This window comes from Alligator mississippiensis, chromosome 5 (genome assembly GCF_030867095.1).
Source record: "Alligator mississippiensis isolate rAllMis1 chromosome 5, rAllMis1, whole genome shotgun sequence".
NCBI lineage: Eukaryota > Metazoa > Chordata > Crocodylia > Alligatoridae > Alligator > Alligator mississippiensis.
The window spans coordinates 49,743,478-49,766,868 of NC_081828.1; the positions used below are offsets into that span (position 1 = coordinate 49,743,478).

The 23,391-nt window shown below is 47.8% G+C and overlaps 1 protein-coding gene across 12 annotated transcripts in view; it reads right to left on the minus strand.

Moving 5' to 3' along the window:
* The window catches only part of ASTN1 (astrotactin 1), a 260,656-nt gene that overhangs the window by 82,040 nt on the left and 155,225 nt on the right, over positions 1 to 23,391 (minus strand). For 8 of the 12 annotated variants that reach the window (XR_009462441.1, XM_059728333.1, XM_059728331.1 and 5 more), the window contains 8 exons: positions 19,986 to 20,123; positions 18,992 to 19,142; positions 10,082 to 10,248; positions 9,659 to 9,739; positions 8,980 to 9,174; positions 7,540 to 7,667; positions 1,505 to 1,609; positions 665 to 853 (listed from right to left, as the gene is read on the minus strand). Coding sequence is in view for 11 of the 12 variants with exons in the window: in XM_059728333.1 (XP_059584316.1) it covers positions 665 to 853; positions 1,505 to 1,609; positions 7,540 to 7,667; positions 8,980 to 9,174; positions 9,659 to 9,739; positions 10,082 to 10,248; positions 18,992 to 19,142; positions 19,986 to 20,123 (1,154 nt within the window). In the remaining variant the exon portion in view is untranslated. The remainder of the gene's footprint in view (positions 1 to 664; positions 854 to 1,504; positions 1,610 to 7,539; positions 7,668 to 8,979; positions 9,175 to 9,658; positions 9,740 to 10,081; positions 10,249 to 18,991; positions 19,143 to 19,985; positions 20,124 to 23,391) is intronic. The other 4 variants (XM_059728337.1, XM_059728339.1, XM_059728338.1 and 1 more) reach the window with 1 other exon arrangement.

The following is a 23,391-nucleotide window of genomic DNA, read 5'->3' on the forward strand; positions in this document are numbered from 1 at the left end:
TCCATGATGAGTTCTCTAACCAACCCAACTAGCTTCAACCAGGCAAAACTAAGCAGCTATGTGTGCCTCTCTTAGCTCTCTGTTTCTTGGCATGTCCTGTACAGTGACTACTTCATAAGTGGTTTCTAGAAATTAAAAAAAAAAAAAATTGCTTAGGTTCTGAGAGAATAAAATCACTGCACCGGAAGGAAAATCCAATCTCAAAACCCAGAAGTAAGAGTGCAGAAGTGGAAGGAGACAAAGAGATTAAATTAGATTAGGTTAAAAGACAAAAGATAAGCAATAAATAGGTCCCAAAGCAGACAAAAAGGCTTAGTGGAATTAATACACCTTGCTAGAGACTGTGGTATGTTGTTTGTCAATGGCCTGATCCAGTGCCTACTATGAGGCATTCCACTGACTTCGAAGGATGCCCTGCACCAGGCAGTTTGCCTGTATCACAAAGCAAGCTGCAACTGGCCAAAGGAATCCAAGCAGGGCATGTAGAGGAGAAAACAACCCACCTTTCACTTGGTCTGACAGTGCAGTAACAAAACGCACCTCTGATGCAGCAGTGCACAAGCTGGTCTGGGAGGGAGCTCCTCAGGCTTGACTCCAAACTACTTGCCTCTGCCTGCAGGTGGAGACCTGCAGGAGAGGGCAGATCTTGGTCACTAATTCCTACCTTTGCTGATGTCTTCATATTCTAGCCAGAGTTGTCGCTGGACCTGCTTGTTGGGATACCAGATGGAGCAAGACTCCTCAAAGCCATAGACTGCCTCCTGGATGTAGTGATTACCAAAATGGTCCAGGAGGGCCACAAAATCTCCTCGGGAAGTGGCTCCATCCAGAGAATGGAGGGCATTGCTGAAAGCTGGAGAGGACAGACACAGCAAAGCAACAATGAACAGAAGGCACTGGTGACGTCTCAGAGAGTGTGGAGGCAGAGCCCCCTTCAAACCTGCCCATCCCTGCCCCTTGCTCTAACCCTCAGACCATGGGCACTCTGCACAGGTCCTTTCTTTAGTCTTACTGCCCTACAGTGAGTGGGGGCTTTTGTTTTAACGAGCGGGGAGCTGGGGCTAGGTGGGGCAGCCATAGCAGGCCTGGGAGAGCGGGCAGGGGTCGGGGGGGGGGCTGGGAGAGCAGGCAGGGGATGGGGACTGGCAGGGGTCCCCCCATGGTCCCCTCCCCGCCTCCTCCAGCCCCCCACTTCCCTGCCCCCTCCTTATCAGCATGGAGTCCGGGTCCAGCTCCCTGCTACAGCGAGCCGGGACTGCCCAAATCACCGAAGGTCTCCGAATCTTTTCCAAATCAATTTGAAGAGCTTCGAATTGATTCAAACCTTTTAATTGGTCTCCTGATTCAATTCAGATTCAGCAATTCAGCCACCAAATCGGGTTAAATCTCCTCCAAATCGAATCAGCACCCGAAGAGTCACATAGCCCTAATGGCCATAGCCCTCAATTCATCCAAATAATTCATAAGGCTATTTACCAGCCAGCCTCTGTCCCAGCATACTTACACTGAGAGATGGTCAGCTGGTTGAGGCGGATATGGTACATGACCGAGCGAACCTTCCAGTGTTGCAGCAAAGGGTATCCAGACACCTCGCTGAAATTCACCATCCCTGAAGGAGACAGGACATAAATGCCCTCAGCATGGGAAGGGCAGAGAGTCTGCCAGCTACCATGCAGTGCATTATGTCTGGCTGTTAAAGGAGATGTACCCAAGAAAGTAAAGAGGTTCAGGGATAGAGCCCAAGATCATTCCCAACACACATATCTGACATGAGAGGGCTGCTTTAAGAAATGGCAAGTGGGAGCTTCCAAAAACCCTAAGTGTTAGCCTAACTCTGCCCCTATGAACTCAGTAAGAGCTCTTCCATCATCTTCAGTGGTCAATGCCAGGACCCTCTGGGAATTCCCATGTACTTTCCTTTTAAAGAGCACAAGCCAAACATGAGATCAGAGAAGTTAGGAAAAAATCACCCCTATGAGCAAGGTGTTCCATAATTATATACCATGGGGTGTATTGAACCTTCCTTTGAAATAGCTGGTGCTGGTCACTATTGGAGACAAGATATGTTGTAGTTGTGATCCTATCTGCCCCTGTGGTTTCTTGCATTTTAAAAAGCAGCATTCTGCTCAGCACATCCAATTTGAGACAGCCTAGAAACTGGATGTGCTCATTAGTGAAGGTGTGTCATTGCTGCAGTCTCCAGTGCAGATCTCTTAGCTAACTGCAACAAAGAAAGTGTGGGTTTTCTTCTACCAGATGTGCGTTGCTAAGGGATGAAGCAATCAATGACCTCTACATTTTCTTGCACCATCAAAGGATGGCTTGGATCTCAGGGTTCAGCCTGAGTTTGAGAAGTTTTGGAATTGTTCTGAATTAAAGATGCCTTATTACTATTGCCATATATCTGGCCCTAGAAGCCCCATTTGAGAAGTCTCCTAGCAGTAGGTGCTGCTGTGTAAGATAAATATTAAACCTACTGTGTAAGACATCGTCAGTCCAAATGAGTGCACAAGGAAAGGAGAACTGTGCCAATTTCATAGACCAAGAGCTGAAGATGAAAGAGAAGAATGAATAGACTTGTCAAAGGCAGACTTCAGGGCCAGGATTTGAACCTGTATCTCCCAAATCCCCAGCCAGTGCCTTAGATCTAATTCTCCACCCACTGGTGAGCTTTGTAACCATAAGGCATTATCATTACTACTGTTCCCAGTGAACTGCTCCTTGCTTGACAGACATGCCAAACCCCATGCTCAGCACAGAGAGGATTGCTAATGCCCCAGGTAGCAAATGGCTACCCATGCCTGATTCAGTACAAAAGGACAGTGTTGCACTTAGAGGGCATGCCGGCTGGAAGTTCTGTTTAACAAGCTGCCCAATTAAATCTTGCTTGAGGCAACAAAATGAGCCAGGCTGGGCAGAAATGAACTGGAGGAAATAACCATGGGAGGAAGGAGGAGTCTAATTATTCAAAGACGGTTTGAGGGTCAGCAACTCTTCAGTAATTAAAATCACAACTTTAAAAGGAGTTTGTTTGGGTTTGTTTCCTCTCCCCATCCTGGGCACTACTTCTGAAGATAACGAGCCCTTTTTTCCCAGAAGGCCAGTCCCAAAGGCATGCCCTAGTGTATTAATTACTCTGCTAATTAGATTTTTTAATGAACCATCCTCCAAGCACGGCAAGCTGGGCATTTCCATGTGCACTGCCTTCATTCCACATCATGGGAAGCTGCAGGCCCTTGTTCCAAGCTAGAGGGAGTGGACACGGCCAATAGGGAGCCCAGTGGGACACCCCACCCTCCCTGTCTGACAAGTATCACATACAGGGGAAAGGAGAAGGCATGGATTTGAGCCTAGCCTCTAACAGCATGGGCTCCTCTTCTCTAAGCATCTGGAACAACCATTGTAGGCAACAGTCTTTATGAGTGCTCTGCTCCAGTGAAAAACCCCAGTCTGTTGTCTTGCCCCTTGACTACCCAATATCTCTGTTTAAAAGATAAGGAATTACCCCAACACTGGCTCCTGAAGTCCTAGCCATAAGAAATGCAAAGACAGCATATGGAAATTCTTTAAGAATAAATTTATTAAATACTCTGTTAAACATGCATGTTAATGGCTATGGCTACTGTGTTGAGAAGGTGTGCTATAAAACACAGAGAAGGAAAAGTGCAGTACTTCCCAGTGACTGTCCTGGATGGTTATGGCAAAACACAGTCTGAGTGTGCAAGTCAAACATGGACAGAGTGCTTTTAGAAGTGTCTGTACATGTTTTGACATCTCCACTGCTGTGAGCTGGGCAGAAGTTGCAAGTCACTTCAGTGACCATTTTCAACAGGAAGCAAAGCTGAGCGACGGGTTCAAAGAGGACAGGTGAATCAGAGACCTAGGGAACAGCTAGGAATGATCACAGCCAATGGCTGGTGATAAGGAAGGTTATGCCATTTATACCACAGATATTAGTAATTTGTGGTGGCAAGAAGTTGACTGCTGTGGCTGTCCTAAAGTGAAAAAAAAAAAACATTATCCAGTATCCTTTTTGTTAATGGCCAATGACAAGGTCTGTTGTTATATGCCAACTCTGATGCAGGTAACTGATGGCACCTTTGGAGGCAGTCACGTAAGAGGTTCAAAAAGGATTTTTTTCCCCAACTGTGAAGATCTATCTCCAGTTTATAAGCAGCTGCAGAACACAGTTCCTGTTGCTGGGCTCAGACTCTCTGCTGACACATATGAGACTCCATTTTCATACACTAGCCATTCTCATTCAGTCATGGCTGGAATGCTTGGTAGCCAATTACACAAGTGTTTGCAGTCCTGTTTAACAGCTGCCAGTAAGCAGGCAGAAAACCATACCTAGGAATAAAGACTTCACATAAACTGCCATTTGCTTCTTCCCTTTATACATTAGAAAGGTATCATCTTCCAAGTGATCCAACTGGCTATTTGTAATTTGTCTGTAGTTGATATATAATCTGGGATTTAGTCACCTGAATTCCCTGCAAATTATGCAGCTAATGTCCTTAAGCAGTTCAGAAAGTCCCAGCCAGCCATAGTTCATTCCTTCCAGAGTGAGACCTATAACGCAGAGCTCAATCCCTAGCACCTTCCAAATGCCTCGCAATATTCCTAATGCAATCAAAGCATGTTAAAGCATTGTAATCATGTTGATTGGTGTCCCATCCAGAAAAGAAGAACCAATTAACAGGGCCAGGAATGTAGCAGCATATAAAAGCATATTAACATTTGGATTTGAGACACTGCTTATGGGGATAAGCTTGCTGAGTCTCAGGGTATTATCTGATGTACAACTGAGTGTATCACATTAAATAAATGTATAAAACCCCATAACAATATGGTGTAACATGCAGGCTATACCCAGCAACTATCTGCTAGCAACAGTACCTGGGGTACTGAAGCGCAGAACTGAGGTGAGATAGCAGAGCTGTGTAAAGAACCACAGAATGGAAAAACAATGGGTGCTTCTGGTCAAAATGTACAGCTGATACTGCCGTAGGGCAAGACCAAGGTAGTATCATGGCTAGGTATTTCTCAGAAACACCCATGCCCTGCCTGCTGCACATCTTAGCAGTTAAGAAAGGCTGCTGGCCAGCTTCAATCTCAGGCAACACACAGGTCACATCACAGTGGGGGACACTTTGTCCAACCATTAGTTCTGGTGACTAATTTGACAAACATGAGCAGGGAGACACAGAAGTCTTAGTCTGAAGTCAGGTAGAAGTAAGGGGGGAAAATGCACCTTATAAACTAACCAAAGCTGGGTAACCAAAGTAGGTAGACAGACAGACAGACACATAGATATAGCACAAGCTTTCATGGGCGGAAACTCACTCCATCAGTTGCTGTGAAAGCACATGCTCAAAGCTGTGTATAAGAAAAGATACATTCAAATGCAAGAGCAGAAGCAGGCAAAGAGGCAGAGAGAGAGAGAGAGAGAAATAAAGATGTGAGGGAGGGGGTTAGTGCTGGGAGAGGCAAACATACAAGCCATAAATCCATAGAAACAAAGGAGTCACAAAAGCTAATCCACGTAACAGGAAAAGAATCCAGTGGTGGGAACTTCCAAATGACATGGTTCAGCACTGGAACCATCACACATAAGGGGGATCAGTACCAGAACTTAAGACACGTTGCTCTGGAAAGAAAAGCTTTCATCCCTTCAACTAAAGAAGAATTTATCTTAGCTATACTACTATAGGGGCTTAAATCTTTAGATACCGCTGCTAAGGACTGGCATTACAATTATTCTCCTTTGACTAATTCTGGCATTCCATCCAGCATAAGGTAGGGAGGAAAGATGGACTGGTCGATACACACATTTCACAAAGAGGACTACACCATTCTAGCCCACGTGTTTCTCAGCAACTGTTTTTTTTCCTATGACATCCTCACCTACAATGAGACAATAGCACCTAGAGTCTGGTTAGCAAACAAATTAAGTAGCAAGCTGTCCCTGTCAAGGGATGCCTTAAGGATCAAAATAGCACCTAAAGTCCCATCTCCCAACCAACAACAAATGATGTTGAAGAAAAGGAAAAGTGCCCGTGCCTTTAAATTCTTTTCCCTTCAGCGCTTGCTATTCTTGATTACTTTAAAGTGTTCTCTGAAAAGTGATTATGCAAAAATGGCCCCTTCTTACTCAGCAGCTCTGCCCCAAGTGTATTCAGAGCAATACCAGAATCTGCTTACTTTAGTAAAAAAAATATGGTTTTACTGTTTTTTAACTACTATCAGCCAGGAAGAGCCAGCACAGCTCTGGGAGAATGAACTGACTTATTTTTCAGCTTTGTGCCTCATCAACAGAATTGTTAACTAAGATCCAATTACAAATCTGCATGTGTAATTATGGGGACTTCTCATCATAGCTTTTGTTATACCTGCCTGAGCATGTTGGAGACAGGCAGGGTGAAATGGAAAGTGTATTTCAGGTCAATGGGGGAGAGGCTGTGAGAGGCATTAAGGAGGCCAGCGTTTAACCTGTACAGTCTTTACCACTGGTGCTGATGTACAGGATAATGAAAATAAGGCTAGATTGTCAACTTCGCTATTGATAGTTTTCTGTTGGGAAGTAGGCTGGTACACAGAAGACCTGGGTTCTCTTCCTGGCTCTGCCACTGAGATGCTCCATGACCAGTGGCAAGTCCCTTAACCTCTTTCTATCTTAGTCTCCTCTTCCATAGTATGTTTATTTTTCTATTAGACTTCACACACTTTTGAGCAGTAAGCATGTCCCTTGTTATACGTTTGTACAGTGCTTAGCACTGGTTCAGATCAGACTACTGTAATGACTAAAAACAAGTCGTTTCTAGATATAGGAGTATAGCACTACAGCAGGCAGCTGGATGGCAGGGGAAGGTTCTAGTCCACCATGATTGTTTGATGAACCCCCAAAAGGTTAGAGAGGAAAAGGGAACAACACAAGGACTGGAATTGGGAGAACATATTTTTTGGTTATTTGATAATTGAAAAGCCTAAAAAAATCTTGCCTGGCTGAAATGAAATATTTAATTCAACTGCAAATTAAAATGTTTAATTTACCTTCAAAGACCTTTAAATATTTTTGGATTTTTACAAAAATAAAATTAAAAGGAAATTTTGAAGTGAAAACTTATATGAAACCAAACATCAAAACATCTCAATGCGCAAAGGCAGCAAAACAAATTGTTGCAATAATTTTAAAAATATATTTCCATTAAGTGAGCAATTAGATAACATTGAGAGGCATGTGTGTGATGTTTAAAAGTTACTGAGTTGGCATTTTTGCCAACACTTCACTCATCTTTCACTAGGGCTCCTAACCAAGGAGTGGGGTTATCCAGGACAGAGATCTCCTAAGCTTGGGTATCACCTGACATTTAAACCAATTAGGATTGCCTTCATTTACAGAGTGATAAAGCTGCAATCAGGCAGTGAAACCCTTCCCCTTCCCTTCTGCTTTGTTACCTGGGCAGCAAGAATTCTTCCCAGCCTTCCAAAAACAAAGCATGGGAAGTAAGGACCAACAGAATGGCTGGAATCACTCACCAGTCAGGAAGTCTGGATCAGGCGTGGGCTCAGACAACTCCTCCTGGCACTGGTTCTCCAATGGGACAGTAGCCACCACCAGGCCATCTGGAAGCTGCTGCTCCAAGCCCCGGGCAAAGTTGTTCAGCCTGGAAATTCCAGAGAGTTATCACATGTCACTGAATAATTGAAAATGAGGGTTGGAAGGAACCTCAGGAAGTCATCTAGTCCAACCCCCTTCTCAAAGCAGGACCATCCCCAAGTAGATCATTCCACCCAGGGCTTTGTCAAACTGGGCCTTAAAAACCTCCAAGGACAGATATTCCAGCACCTCTCTAGGAAACCTGTTCCCAGTGCTTCACAGCCTTCCTAATGAGAAAGTTTTTCCTAATATCCAACTTAAACCTCCCTTGCTGTAACTTGAGACCATTGCTCCTTGTTCTGTCATCTGTCACCACTGAGAACAGTCCAGCTCCATCCTCTTTGGAACCACGCTCAGGTAGTTGAAGGCTGCTATCAAATCCCCACTCAGTCTTCTCTTCTGCAGACTAAATAAGCCCAGTTCCCCCAGTCTTTCCTTGTAAGTCATGAGCCTAACTCCTGAACCATTTTTGTGGCTCTCTATTGGACTCTCTCCAACTTGTCCGCGTCCTTTCTATAGTAGGAGGCTCAAAACTGGATACAGTACTCCAGATGTGTGTATGTCTGAAATTCAGGGGCTAGATCCAGAGTTCTGAAGAATGAGATCTGTCCTCAGAGACATAGGGTTTTAGACCAGGATGGACCACTACTCATCTAGTATGAACTCCTGCAAAGCAAGTCCAAGACTCCACCAAGCAATTTCTGCACCAAGCCCTTCCTTTCTGGTTATGCTACAGTATCTCTTTCATAAAGATGCTTACCCTTGATTTAAAACCTCAAGGTGACAAACCATCCACCAAGCTGCAAGCTGTTCCAATAATTATAAACCTGCTCTTTATTTCTAGCACGCATTTGTATAGCTTTCTCTCCCAGCCATTGGATCCAATTACACCTTCATCTGCTAGATTAAAGTACCCTCTGCTATCAGAATAGATCAACTGCTGAATGGTCACTGGAAGCTCAGTGTTGCCACCACAGCCACTCAACTTAAAAGGATGGTCAATCTCTCCAAGTCTATTTTAATCCAACCTTCCTTTTGAGACTGCTGCAAAGTCCTAGCATAATACAGTAGTGAGTTTGTGACAGTTGGACTGTGAAGTGCTCCCCCCTCACACACCCGCATTCACTTTCAGTCCAAAAGCCATCACATAAAAATGACTTCTGAATGTCTAATAACTACTCCTACGACCCCAACTCCACCTGGGGAATTATGACACTGTGCTCCTGAGACTTGGAACAGCTTCCTAGATTCATTAAGTGTTCTCAGATCAGCAAAGCAGAAGGGCATGTGTAAGGAGCAGACATGGGTGCCCTATTCACCTGAATGTCCCTTTCAACACCTGTCCAGGAGCCACCTCCTTCGAGTGGTTGTTGTATCCATAAAATATTTCCCCAAACAGAGTCTGATTCATGGGCAGCTCTCGGCTCTCTCCACAGTCACCCCCCTCTGGACAGGACTCCGAGATCAGCTGGCACGATCGCCCATCCACTCCAAGTTTGTAGTCTTCTATGCACCTGCCAGATGAGAAAATACAAAACAAGTCATTAGGACGAGGGACCAAGCCAATCCATTCAGTAGAGGGGTGGCAGAGGAAGGGCATCACAGGAAGGAAAGAGGGGACTTCCTCTGCAGTCAGCTGGAATGACCCCAAGGAACAATGCAGCCCCTGGAGCCACAAGCATGAGAGACAGAAAGCTCCTATTTCCACAAAGTTGCTCTGTCAGTGGCAAGTAATCAATAGACTAGTGCTTTTCCAGCCGCTTGTATTCAGCCTTGTTCATTAAGACCTCTGACCATTAGGAAACTATACCCAGTATTTATGTTTTGTTCAAATTTCCTCCCAACCATGGTCCCATGGGGTTGGGGAGAGCTAGCTTCCTAGGCAACCCAGAGCCATACTGTGTAGCACTTGGTTACAAGAAGTTACAGTGCAGAAAATCTCAAGTAGAAAGAATGATCTTATTTCACAGCTGGTAGCATAAGCTCATAAACACATACCTGTTTGCTCTCCCCAAGGAAAAGAATACAGCTTGCCCTGGTGGGGGTGGGAGGGGTTCTCTTGCTAATCTCAGTGATGGCCTGCAAAGGAGGAGGAGGCAGGGTGTTCTGGTGTTCCTCCATAATCCATGATCTTGGCCACACAGTGTACAGCTGTCTAAGGAAGAGGTAAGCTCCAGCCACCCAACACACATGTGCACCCTTCCAGATAGCTTGGAATATGTATACAACTATATAGCTGGATGACACTTGAAGTGCTGGATGTCCAGAGGAATGCATCATAAGACTGTTAGCAGAATCAGACCTGCTGGGTCTGAAGACAAATGCCATACAATTCCTTTTGGAGCATGTCAGGTCCAAGATCACATGGATTCCTCACCATGTCCCTGTCTGACAGATGATGGAGCAAGCTGTGTCACTCACCCACAGAACATGAGGATATTGTACAGAGTGGGGTCTTCTGGCAGGGGCACCATCTGCTGGAGACACAACTGCTCACAGCCGCCATTGAAGCCGTCCGAACAGTCTACCCCAATGTGTCGATCATAGCAACCGGTGCCATCCTTCATCGGGCTGAGTCCTGTTGGGCACTGGCATGACAAAAAGCAACAGTGTGACAAAGACTCTGCCTAAAGGAACTGAAAACCTTTTGCTCAGCTATGAAGACAGCCTGGAACTAGCAACTTAATTCTGCACAGGATATTCCCACCTAAACTGGCAGTATTTCAAGAAGGCGGCACTAACCTTACAATAACAAACCTGTTTGCATCTCCCATCTGTGCATTGCATGGAGCCAATTTTCATCAAAAGATTCAATTAGACTCCATATATTTGGACAGGAGTAGCGAGGGGAGGGGTGGATCAGGACTGAGGTGCATGGCATGGTTATGTAGCAGCCCAGCACTAGTTTCTGCAGGGCAGGACTCAGGGGAGCAGGAGAACCTGGTGTGGAAGTACAGCTTCAAAAATGCAGTGGCAGGGGGTGCTTGCTCTCAAGCACAAGGTGCATTAAGCAACTGGATACAGGACAATTAGATGGCTGGAGGTGGACACATCCAGCAGGATCACAGCTTGCACATACTGGCCATTGAGCAGAACTACAAGGCACAGGGGGGAAGCAGGGGTTACAGTGACACCAAGCCCATATGTCCTCAAATGTGAAACCACCTTCCTAGACTCCTCAAAGCAAAAGGTAGAAGCACAAGAAGCCTCCCCAGCAGTGCCCCCTGCCCCTTTTTGCTCTCTTCTCTCTGATATCAGGCCAGCATGGCACAGAGGCCAAGGAACAGCAAGCTGGCAGCAGGTGTACCACTTAAATGTGTTTTTCTCTTCCTATCACCCTGATTGAAGATCACACAACAGGATGCACATTGCTCGCTGACACTAATTCTGCAATTTCCAAAACAAATGGCACCCTGCGGGCTTGCTAGACTTCCCTCCCAGTCCAGCCCCTATGCCCCCACCCCCCTTTTCCCCCGCACCAGCTGGAGCGCCGGGGACGTGATGGCACTTTAGGCGGTTTACGAGGCTGCCTCGCAGTGCAAACCCAGATGTTCTGGATGATGGCAAACAGGCAAATGGTACTACTGGGGATCCCCCCAGCACCCTTTCCCCCCTGCTCAGTGGCTATCCAGCTGTTTGGCCAGATGTGCTACCAAGCAGTGGGGGAGATGCATACTCCTGATTGATTTGACTCCTTAGTGGCTGACGAGGCATTGCAGAGGGAGTTGGAAAGGGAAGATTTTTAACTGGCTTTAATTCACTGTGAAGAGGCTAGGAACTGACTCCTTCTAAAACTCATCCAGTTCAAGGAAGTTACATGTCCCTGTCTGGCACAGTAAGGCATTCTAAAACCTACTTCGTGACTGGCACATTTCATTGCCTCTTGCTCTAGGTGACCACCATTCAGAGCTCATCCCTTTATCCCATGGCCCAGCAAAGGCTTATAAAGCTCACTGAATAAGTTGGTAGAACATAGGAATGGAGGCTGCCACAAGTCTTCTCCAGCAGGCTTTAAACTAGGCTCGTTGGGGGAAGGGGAAGACGAGGGCGGAGGAAGCCTTGGACTACCAAACCGAGCATCACCCACAAAAGCAGCCCAGCCTAGACCAATGACGAGCAGAACAAATACCCAGGTAAGCAACAGGGGCCCAGGTAGTACTGGGATTAGTGGGGCAGTGCATGCATGTTCAGGAGACCTCAAATGCCTCTGCACAAATGCTCACAGTATGGGGAACAAGCAGGAGGAACTTGCTGTCCAGCTAGCTAACACCAACCCAGACATAATGGGGCTCACCAAAACGTGGTGGGACCCAACGCATGACTGGGTGGTGAACATCAAGGGCTACAGGCTGTACAGGAGAGATAGGACAGGGACGAAAGGTGGGGGTGTGGTGCTCTATGCCAAAGAGCAATACACATCCTCAGCAAACAGCACTGGGTCAGAGGAGGGGCAGACCAAAGTGCTCTGGGTTAGAATACAAGGAGGTCGAGGGGAAAAGGACTTAACGGTGGGGGTCTACTACAGACCACCCAACCAAGGGGAAGAGCTAGACCGGGAATTCTTAAGTCAGCTCACGGAGGCAGTTAGGTCAAAGGACATGGTCATCATGGGCAACCTAAACTTTCCAGACACCTGCTGGGAAGAGTAGTCAGTCAGGTCTGACCGCTCACTTAGGTTCCTAGCTGAGATACAGGACCTCCATCTAACCCAGGAGGTGCACAGCCCCACCAGGGGAGAGGCTTTGTTGGATCTGGTCCTGGCCATGGGTGACGACTTGGTTGGGGGACTGCAGGTGCTCGACCACCTGGGCGACAGCGATCATCGCCTGTTGGAATTCACCATCCAGAGCAAATGGCAAAGGCATGCAGCAAGGCAGCAGCCCTGGACTTCAGGATGGCAGATTTCAATGAAGTAAGGAGATTAATGGGGGAGGCACTGAGGTCACGGAGGGGTGGGGAGTTGGGAGTCCAAGAAGAGTGGTTGTTCCTGAAGGAGACGATCCTCCAAGCCCAAAGGGAGGTAATCCCTACATGGATCAAAGAGGGCAAGAGGGCGCAAAGGTCCCCATGGCTCACCAAAAGCATCTGGAAACGTCTCCAAGCTAAAAAGGAGGTGTACACATATTGGAAGGGAGGGGCCATCACCAGGGAGGACTATACCCCGGTTGCTCGGGACTGTAGGGGGACGGTCACCAAGGTGGAGATGGAACTGGGACTAGCTACCCGGATCAAAGACAAGAAGTCCTTTTTTAAATACATAGCGGGTAAAAAGTAGGTACCAAGCAACATGGGGCCTCTGCAGGACATGCTAAGAAATCTGGTTGTCACACCAGACAGCAAAGCTAACCTATTTAACAATTTCTTTGCCTCCATTTTTCTGAGCAGGGACTGGGTCATTCCCCCCCACTGGGACCCCCGTAGGCCTCAGGGGAGGTGCACCCAGGCCTAGGGTCAGTGAGGACCTAGTCAGGGAACTTCTGGAGGGGGTGGACATATTTAAATCAGCTGGTCCTGACGATCTCCACCCCATCGTGCTGAGGGAATTAGCAGAGGTCATTGCGGGACCCCTGGCATGGCTTTACGAGCACTCATGGTGCTCTGGCGATGTGCCGGAGGACTGGAAAAGGGCCAATGTGGTTCCCATTTTCAAAAAAGGGAGGAAGGAGGACCCAGGAAACTATAGGCCCATTAGTCTTACCTCGGTCCTGGGGAAGCTTTTTGAGAAAATTATCCTGGTGCATGTACGCGAGGGGCCAGCAGGGAAGATTATGCTTAGGGGCAACCAACACGGGTTCATTAGAGGTAGGTCCTGTCAGACCAACCTGGTGGCCTTCTATGACCAGGTCACCAAATCCCTGGATGCAGGTGTTGCGGTGGATATAGTCTTTCTGGACTTTAGGAAAGCCTTTGACATGGTCTCTCACACCATTCTCATTGAAAAACTAGGAGACTGTGGTGTCGATGCCTACACAGTCAGATGGGTCACTAGTTGGCTGGAGGGTCACACCCAGAGAGTGGTGGTGGATGGATCCTATTCGACCTGGAGGGATGTGGGCAGTGGGGTCCCCGCAAGGCTCCGTCCTCGGGCCCACACTGTTCAACATCTTCCTCAGCAACTTGGACAAGGGGGTAAAAAGCACCCTGTTCAAATTTGCAGATGACACTAAGATGTGGGGAGAAGCGGGCACGCTAGAAGGAAGGAATAGGCTGCAATCAGATCTGGACAGGCTACAGGGGCGGGTGGATGAGAACAGGATGGGTTTCAACACTGACAAGTGCAAGGTACTGCACCTGGGGAGGAAGGACCAGCAGCATACCTATGGGCTGGGGAACTCCCTTCTCGTCAGTGCAGAGGCAGAAAAGGATCTTGGAGTCACTATTGATGCCAAAATGAACATGGGCCAACAGTGTGAGGACGCGGTCAGGAAGGCCAACCACACCTTGTCATGCATCCACAGATGCATCATGAGCAGGTCCAAGGAGGTGATCCTCCCCCTCTATGCAACACTGGTCAGGCCGCAGTTGGAGTATTGCATCCAGCTCTGGGCGCCACACTTCAGGAAGGATGTGGACAGCATGGAGAGGGTCCAGAGGAGGGCCACTTGCATGATCAGGGGGCAGCAAGGCAGGCCTTACAAGGAGAGGCTAAGGGACCTGAACCTGTTCAGCCTCCACAAGAGAAGGCTGAGGGGGGATCTAGTGGCCATTTACAAACTAGTCAGAGGGGACCAGCAGGCATTGGGGGAGTCCCTGTTCCCCCGAGCGCTACCAGGAATGACTAGAAATAATGGTCACAAGCTGGCAGAGGGCAGATTCAGACTAGACATCAGGAGGCGCTACTTCACTGTCAGGGCGGCTAGGATCTGGAACCAACTTCCAAGGGAAGTGGTGCTGGCTCCTACCCTGGGGGTCTTTAAAAGGAGGCTGGATGACCACCTAGCAGGGGTTGTTTGACCCCAGTACTCTGTCCTGCCATGGCAGGGGTCGGACTTGATGATCTGCTCAGGTCCCTTCCGACCCTACCAACTATGAAGTCAGCTTTCTAAGCATACTTCCATGTACAGCACACAGGCAACAAAGAAGCCATCTCTCGATGTATGATGGCAAAGAAAAAATGGAGGTATGGGTGCAGCACGTGCTAGCAGACCCCTGCTAAACCAGTCTAGCTAGCACAACAACCAGTGCCACCCAAGACACGTCAGCATTTGCAGGCTAGCAAGCAGGCTGCAAACCCTCTAGGGAGCCTAGGTACATACTCTGCTTGCTACCATGTGATAAAACCCATTGCACAGCATCTTCGCTGGTGGATAAAGTACACAGGGGTGCACTAGTATGTGCTTACACTCATATATTCATTTTGCTATGTGGATTCATTATGTAGCCTTTTCTGTTGTGAGAAAAGGACTGTGCTTGAGGAAGATGGCCCCATCTTCCCTGGAGGCTCTCTCTTGCTAGTGTATGCTCTCCTAGTTAGACTCCAAAGACTGGTAGATAACACTCCAATCTCTGCTTGCCACCTCTCTGATTCCCCACAGAACAACTATTCCTCCAGCAGCTCCATTTACTCTCATGCCTGACCTTGGGGCAATTAACTCAGTAGACAGTGCAGTCATTAAAAGGGGCCACACTGCTCCACTGTAAAGTTTGGCTTCGTGCACAGGAAGATTATCTTTTTCACAGGTCTTTGCCTTTCATGGGTACTTGTTTCTACCCTCAGGAGAAAATATATAAACAACAAGCTAATTAGGTGGGAGCAATTAACACCAGGAGAGTCCAAGTGTATCAGGAGCAAGCCCTGCCTCTTCAGTAGCTTTACAGTTGAGCTTTGGGAGTCTGATACTTCACTCAAGGAATGAAGCAAACAAAGCATGCCCACTAGTATTCTCCAGCTTCTTTCTCTGGTCCAGAAAGTTGCTGTAACTTGGGGATCCGTTTATCCTGGATGATACATCCTTATGTCTCTCAGGTTCAGTGGGCCCCTGGCTACTCCCCACGCTACACACACACTCACCCACACCAGTTTTTACCTGTGCTGAATGTGATGGGCTGTCTTGAATCCTGGCACCAGAGGACATTCTTTGCAAACCTATTATACCTTTGATGCTGGCTAGCCATAGAGGCTGTGTTGGGGTTGCACTCATCCCTAAGGGCCCTGCTGCAGCATGCTGTGATAATGCACATGCGATGATGCCAGGATACACAACTCAAAGAGGACTAGTGGAAGAACAGGATCCAAAAGGTGGTTACAGAGGGGAATATTATACCATGAGTCCCAACGGGACTAGCTAAAAAGCATGGGCACTCGCTGTGAGCAAGGCAGAGCCAAACTCAAAGGACAGGGTGTACTATAGAGCACAGCGAGTGCCTTTGGATATGCTGCCTCACCTTGGTGCATCCTGCTTCAGTCACGGATCAAAGAATCTCCACCTGCCCCTGAGTCCAATTCCCCCTTTTCCTCATTCTCTACCTAGTCTCCTTCTGTGTCACCAATCTACGCTGTCACTGAGGGCAGGCCAAGAAGCTGACACTACAAGTTTTGAGCTGATGTCCAGCCAAGGGAAATGCCATGAGAAAATCAAGGGAAGAACTCCCTAGCCATGAGATGGCCCTGGAGTGGAACAGGCTCCCAGGAGAAGAGGCAGCAGTGCCTGCTGCCAGAGTGATTTAAGAAAAAGGGCTGGGAAACCATAAGTAGGATGGCCCCTGGGAAGCTGTGGGGGCTGAGGAGGAAGCCTGAGGGGACCTCTGAGGATGTTTCCATTTCTGACTACTATGATGCTGGGTTTCAGCTGCTGTCTCCTTGCTCACCTACACTCGGCATTGCTTCTGCCTCTGAAGAGCTGTGCAGCTGGGAGCAGCAGCCCCTCGGCAGAAGTTTTGGAGGTCATGGTGTGAGGCGTGTTCCACTTTCCCAACCCCATTAATACATCAGTCTTTGGCAGAGTGCTTTTCCCAGAGCTGAGCAGGTGCAGAGGTGACTGGGGAAGGGTGTGAACGATGAGACATGCTTAACAGCTTCACAGCTTGCTTCCACAGCAGACAGATTGCTTCTGCTGCCGTTTGTGGGCACCTGTGTGTAAAATGGCAAGGGGACGGGGGAGATGGAAGCTTCATCTGCAGGCCAGACAGGAAACATTTCCCCCACTCTGGAAACACTAAAACAAGGCCCTTTTACAAGTAACAGGACTTATGTATATGCAGCAACAATGAGAGTATTGGCATATCATGGAGAAAGGGGAGGGATGTGTGGAGATGCACAGGCTTGCCCCCTTGCCAGTTCCATCATGACCTCTCCCCACCCCCCAAATAGGTAACGGGCTACCCCGGCTAGAATACATTCTGCCAACACATGGATCCATCTGCCAGATCCTTTTGATTTCTTGCTTCTGCAAGGCCCTTCAGCCACACCCTGGTGGAACGGATCACAATATCCATCCAACACTACCCTTTTTCTGGTGTGTGGCAGACACTGAGGCTTCACATCATCACCCATCATCCCCAAGCTGGGGAGATATTGGCAAAAGTCCTTGTATCCACTCCAGCTACCATCTCCTTCCTTACAGAAGGGTTACAATGCTCAACCTAAGACCACCAGAAACATACACAGGAGAGCCACTCATGAACCTCTATAATGGGCTATCAAAAAAGCATCTCTCTGCTATGGAACTGCTCTCTCCTCAGTCAAAGGTTGCAACACTTTCTCTGCCACAGCCTCATGGCATGATGGAAACAGAGTAGTGGCAATGCCCTTCCACACACACACACCGCTCTCCCACCATGCTGCGTCTCTCCCATGCCTGCCACAACTGCCATTAGCATTTATCCTTGTCCATTTTCTCTCTTTTTTCTAACCATTTACCCCTGACTGTCATCTGTCTCCTTGTGCTCTCCTCCACCCGTTGGCATGACCGCTCAGCCTTTCCAAGCCCTAACTTGCTCAGAAACTACAAACTGTTTCTCATGAGGGACACCCAGCAGCACTATAGGAACAGAAGGTAGATGGGGTTAACAGACTGCAGCCCATTCCTGCTCTCCTGTATTGCTTCTGCAGCTGGACAAAGGACCAGGGAAGAAAGCTGGAAGGCTTCCAAAGAGCTACCTGCTGATTTACCTGTAGCAACAGAAGCATGTCCACAGCCAAGAGGACCTGAGGGTCAACTGCTGAAGCTACTGTTCTTCTTTCCCATCTTGCACTAAGCTAGTGTCCCTGGAGTGGGGAACTAGGTTGGGAAACACTGACTCAGATGGTCTAAATTGATGTAACATGCACTGCAATAGGTACCAGTCACTTTTCTACAAGCTCTGTTGATTGGTGATATATTCTCCCAACAGCCATTCCCCCAAGGCCAGTGCTACTGAGCAAGGGACCATCTCCAACAGCTATTAAATCAAAGTTGGCAACGTTCTGGGGCCAAGTGCCAAAAAAACCCGCAACCTCAACATGAAAGATGGTACCATGACGGGGCAGATGGCAGGAACCCTCAAGGGGCCAATGCTTGTCGTGGCAGCACAGCCCTAGTCCCTTCCCCACTGTGCTCCCTGAGGCACGTGTGCAGCCACCACCGGCAACGAGCTGAGCTGGGGCTCTGGACCCTGGTGCAGCTGCTTACAGTCCTGTGGCTGCCTGCTGCAAGCAGCGCAGACTTTGGGCAGGACCCTGATGCCCACGTTGGAACCGGGGCTGCTTGCCACCTGCGAACAGCCCAGGCTCTGACCAGGTTTTATGGTGGGCAGCAGCAGCCTACCCAGCGCTGGGGCCAACTGTGGCATGCCAAGAAAAATGGCTTAAAGTGCCATGTTCTGGCACATGTGCCAGGGGTTGCCGACCCCTGCATTAAATTGATGGTTACCAGCAGGTCCTCCATCAGCTCTGAACTTAGACTCAAGGCAAATGAAGAAGCCAACCAAGTTCCAAGACTTAGAAACAGGCTGACATTTCTATCTATACTGTCCTGTTTTGAGGTGTAAGAATATCTGCAGTTAGAAGGGGGCAGTACTCCTCAGACAGCTTTATATTAGTTAATATGATCGTGTTAGCAGAATGCCTGATTCAGACCTCCCCTGGTACTGGCTCCTAGAGAACTGTAAGAAGTAGGGAAAAGCACCTGATGTATGAGTCAGATGCTGCTGGGAGAGCTGAAGTAAAGCTGTAATGCAGGCTCTTTGTCTGCTTATTCAGAACCCTCCGCAAAGCAGTACCGTGTAAAGTGATGGATTGATTTGGTTTCATTCCCCTCCTCTCTGCAAAGTATTCTGGCAATTTCCCTTACTTGTCTTATTGCATAAAAGACAAACAAAACAAGCACTGGCTTCTGAATAGGACACACGCACCACACAACCGGTGGAGTCCAATTTGCGGTCTGAGATGCATCGGAAATTCTTGCTGCAGCCACCATTGTCCTTGGAGCAATCCCGAACTGGTCCGAATGAATCCAGGAGAACCTCCAGGCTATCAAAGGAGGAGGAGGTCATCAGTTCTTCCCTGCAAGAAGAGGAAAAGCTACATATTAAGGAACCTGGGCCCTTGAACATAGTATGTTTCATTCCACTCGTTATAAAGTGCTAATGAGTACAGACACCACAAGCCACATTCACACATACAATAGCACACATTTGCACCTTCTGTGATACACAGCTGCGTGGCCATTTTTGGTACAAAAATACACTGATGGCAAGTGCCAATTTGACTGCTACACTCCCAATATGCAACTGGCCCCTCTGCTATTTGCTGGCACATACATATATAATGCATATTACAGAAATTACTGTAAGTGCGATTGCTTGCATTTGCAAGTGCAATACTCAACGCTGTTGAAACACGACCCCAAGAAGTTTCAGTCCCTTGTAGTCTAGACTGTAAAAAAACCCTATTAAGCTGACTAGCTTTAACCCCTATGAGCTGACAATCAAGACAGACCCAAGGGGTAGATTTGGAACAATGTGAAAACCAATAGGGAACAAAAAAATTATCTTTGGAAGGTTAGCTCTAGTGTGTAAGCAAACATGGCACTGGAGACCACGATCTGAATAAGGTACTAAACTCTCTCCAAGAAACATGCATGTAAAAGGTGGTCTGACGTACACAATACAGCCCTTATGCAAAGTCCCCTGAGAAAAGTGGAGAAACTCTCATCAACTTCTATAAGTTATAAGGCACAGCCCACATCCCAGATGTCTTTATGGAACAGGCAGCTGCACTGGAGGAGAACAATGCTATGGTTCCTCCAGTGCCAAATCCTGCCTTGTCCATTTGAGCCCCACCTTCCACCCCACATTACTATGGCACTCTTAGCTCCTGCTGCCTCCAGCTCAAGGACATACGCACCTGACCTCCACCGCATCCTCCATCACTGTCATGTCCGTTTTGCATTTGGCAGAGGGGTTGATGGCCAGCTCAGCAGGTGGAATCACAAAGCTCTTGCTCAGAGGCAGCCACATCCCTTCCCCCAGGGTGTAGGTGAACCTGCCAAGCAGCACACAGAGAACAGGGTGAGAACCAATGACTAGAAAAGTGTAGCAACTCCCTCCTACATTCAACCAGAGCAGGAAGGTGAGTGCATGCAAAGACAGGAAACACTGACTGACACTCCTGCTAAAGCCTGCTCATTGCAGCAGCTGGATAGGCTTCAGATACAGTTCTAACCCCAGCACCTGCATGGGAAGGAAAACCTGGATATCTACCGAAGTGTTATAAAGCATCTACTCTCACAATGGCTTCACATGGTAGGTGAGTGCTTCCATTTCCTGGGTAGGGAACTTGGAAATAAGACAGATGAAGTGATATGCCCAAGAAGATCCAGAAAGTTGGTGGCTGAGCTGGAAATTGAACCCAGATCTTTGGAGTATGCATCGTATGCACTGTCCCTTAGATCTTGCTTTCTATCTCCCAAGGCAGGCTAGGTACATTGTGAAAGGGTACAGGCTCTTTGCTTTATTATGGAGTTTGTAGCACCTACAAACTACAAGAGGCGGGGAGGGGGGAGAGAAAGGGAAAGGGGAAGAAAGTTTGAGAAGGAACAGGAGCAGGAGAACACAAATGGTGCATTGTAGTCAATGTGCTAGACTAGGACTCTGGTAATGCAGGTTCAGCTGCCAGGTCTGCCAAGGACTGACACCCTGTATGAGTCACTGAGGCTGGGATCTCTAAGTAAGTCAATGGAAGACTCCAAATACTATTGAAGGCAGTAACTATTTCCTTTGGAAATCCCAGCCTCAGTCTCTCTAAGAGTTCCTCATCTACAAAATGGGGTTAAACAATTCTTCATGTAGCTAGTTAGATTGCAAGCTTTCAAGGCCAGCTGTCTAAACTGTGCCAAGTGAAGCCTGATCCTGACAGGGGCTCCTATTGTATTTCACACAGGCAGAAGGTAGGGCAGGGTGGCACCTGAGTGACTAAATGGTTCAGAGGCATGAACTTCTGTAGGCAATAACTTTTGTCAGATACTATGAATGGAGAGATGCCCCATCTGTGTGCCTGGGGAGCTGCAGCCCTGCCTCCCTGCCCCAAAATAAATCAATCCATCAGTGTTCTGGCAGGGAGCTTAAGGGAACAGCGAGAGATTATTCTTTTATTTATTCACTCATTTCAAAGGTGTTCAATCATTCTGTGCTCAGTGTGTCCTAGAGCCAGTGAGATAAAAGCCAGCCTAGGTGGATATGAGCACAGGGGCTGCAGGAGGACCAGCTATTCACCCTGACTACACAAAAGGGAGCAGCAGTGGGCAGGCGCAAACGCTGAATGAGAAAAACCAGACCCATGTGAGCAACACATTGAGCATGTCAGTACACACGGGACCATGTCTCTTTGTTCTTTCCACCTCTTTCCGTACCCCAAGCACCCAGATGCTACTTGGATTCAGTACAAAATAAAGGAGACTTTTATTGTTGCAAGAGCTTCCTCCTGCTTCAGGGCCTAACCCATGCTTACACGGATAGATATCAGAAGGAACCACTTCATGGGGGTACGATATCCTAAGATTAGACATCATAGGAGCTCTTACTCAAAAGCAACTGGTGCCCACCACTGGCAAAAACGCTACCCTGGAGTAAAAATGTGCTACTGTTTAGCAGGGGTGTAGGAACCTACTGTTTAGCAATTCCTATGTTCCGCAGCAGAGGGCAACATGACTGCACAGAAGCAGTCAGGGGTCCCGGCCAAGAGCCATTCAGCTAGTTACAGAGATGGCATATCATCCTGTTCCAGAGGAACAATCATACGCTCTGCCTCGGAGAGACAGCAGGTATAGGATGTTGTTGTTAACAATTCTGCTGATTTCCAGAACAAAGGAGAATGCTGGCACTGCAAGTTTTTCCTGCCACCCTGGACAGATCTCTCCCATAATAAAAGAGGGAAGTCCAGTGTCCATCACCCATTCAGCTGGCAGTCTCTGCAGAGCCTGCTCCCTGTATGGGTTTGGGTGAACAGTGTGTCCTCTGTGGGGAGGGTTCTTCTTTTTGGTAATAGTTTCTTTTCCCACTACGTGAGAAACTTAAGAGCACTGAAGTCCCCTAGGACCATGGGCCCTGAATGCCTGGACCAAAATTCTCCACAGTGGCATCAAATTGTGATATTAAAGAATAACCTATTTTCCTGCCCTCTGGCATGCTAGCCAATTCCTGCTGGCTAAACCCACTTGCTCCCCAGACTCTGGCCAAAGGAAGAGACCTAGGCCAAGCCTAGATGCACTTGACAGACCACCTGAGTAATGAGACAGCAGAGAAAATGCTGAGACCCACTCAGAATAAAAGCCAAACTCCCACAGGCTGGAGAATCCCACCAGGAAGGGAGCAGCCTATATATACTGGTAGGGGACAGAGTAAGCTCTACAAAAGTGCCCCCTGATGCCAGAATGGGTGCAACAGGATGACAGGAGTACATCATGCAGCACTGGAGGCATATACTTTGTGGACAGGCATATGCTTTGTGGACCCAAGTTGTGTGTATATAGTACCTCCCTCATTCCCATGCTGGAAGCAAACTGTCGCATCCCGCCCGTTGCTCCCAGCAGCAAGCCAGCAATGTGACAGCACACTGAGAAAAAGCAACATGCACAGGATCAATGAATATTCAGGGAGCTAGGAGGCATCATGCTGGGTCCTAGGGGAGCTAAATACTCAGCTAATGAGGTCCCAGCAGTCTCTGGCACCTCTGATTCTGCTGGAGTGGAAGCATATGAGATAATTGCCTTGTGCCATCGCTGCTACAGTGGTTTTGAGGAAGCCATTCCAAGTAGCAGGCTCGCCATTAGACGCCGGCTCAGTGTTTATAAACCGTTTTTCCCTTCCGGAGAGATGCATGTAAAAAGGTGGGGGAGTAGGAGAAGGATGGAAATGGAGGAAAAGTGGGGCAAAAGTGTGGGAAAAGAGCAGCATGTTCAATTAAGGGAACAATTACAATAGTTTTCCTAGCTTTCTTCATTGCAGGTGCTTTACAGAGCCCTACAATATTATTACTATCCTCTTCTTGCCAATGGAGGAACTGAGGCATGTTGAAGGAAAGAGATTTGTCCAGATTCACAGAAGGATTCAGTGGCATATAGACAAGCAAAACCCAGGCTCCTTTTTTCTACCCACTGCTGCCCCTTCCAAGTGCTCACAACCCTGATCTGCTACCTCATCCAGTACCAGCAGGTATCCTCTGCTATTTTCTTTATTCCCCATCACCCCACTTCTTATTGTTCCTCTCCCATTCTTGTGCACACTTGTTAATGCATGCGAATTGTGAATGAAAA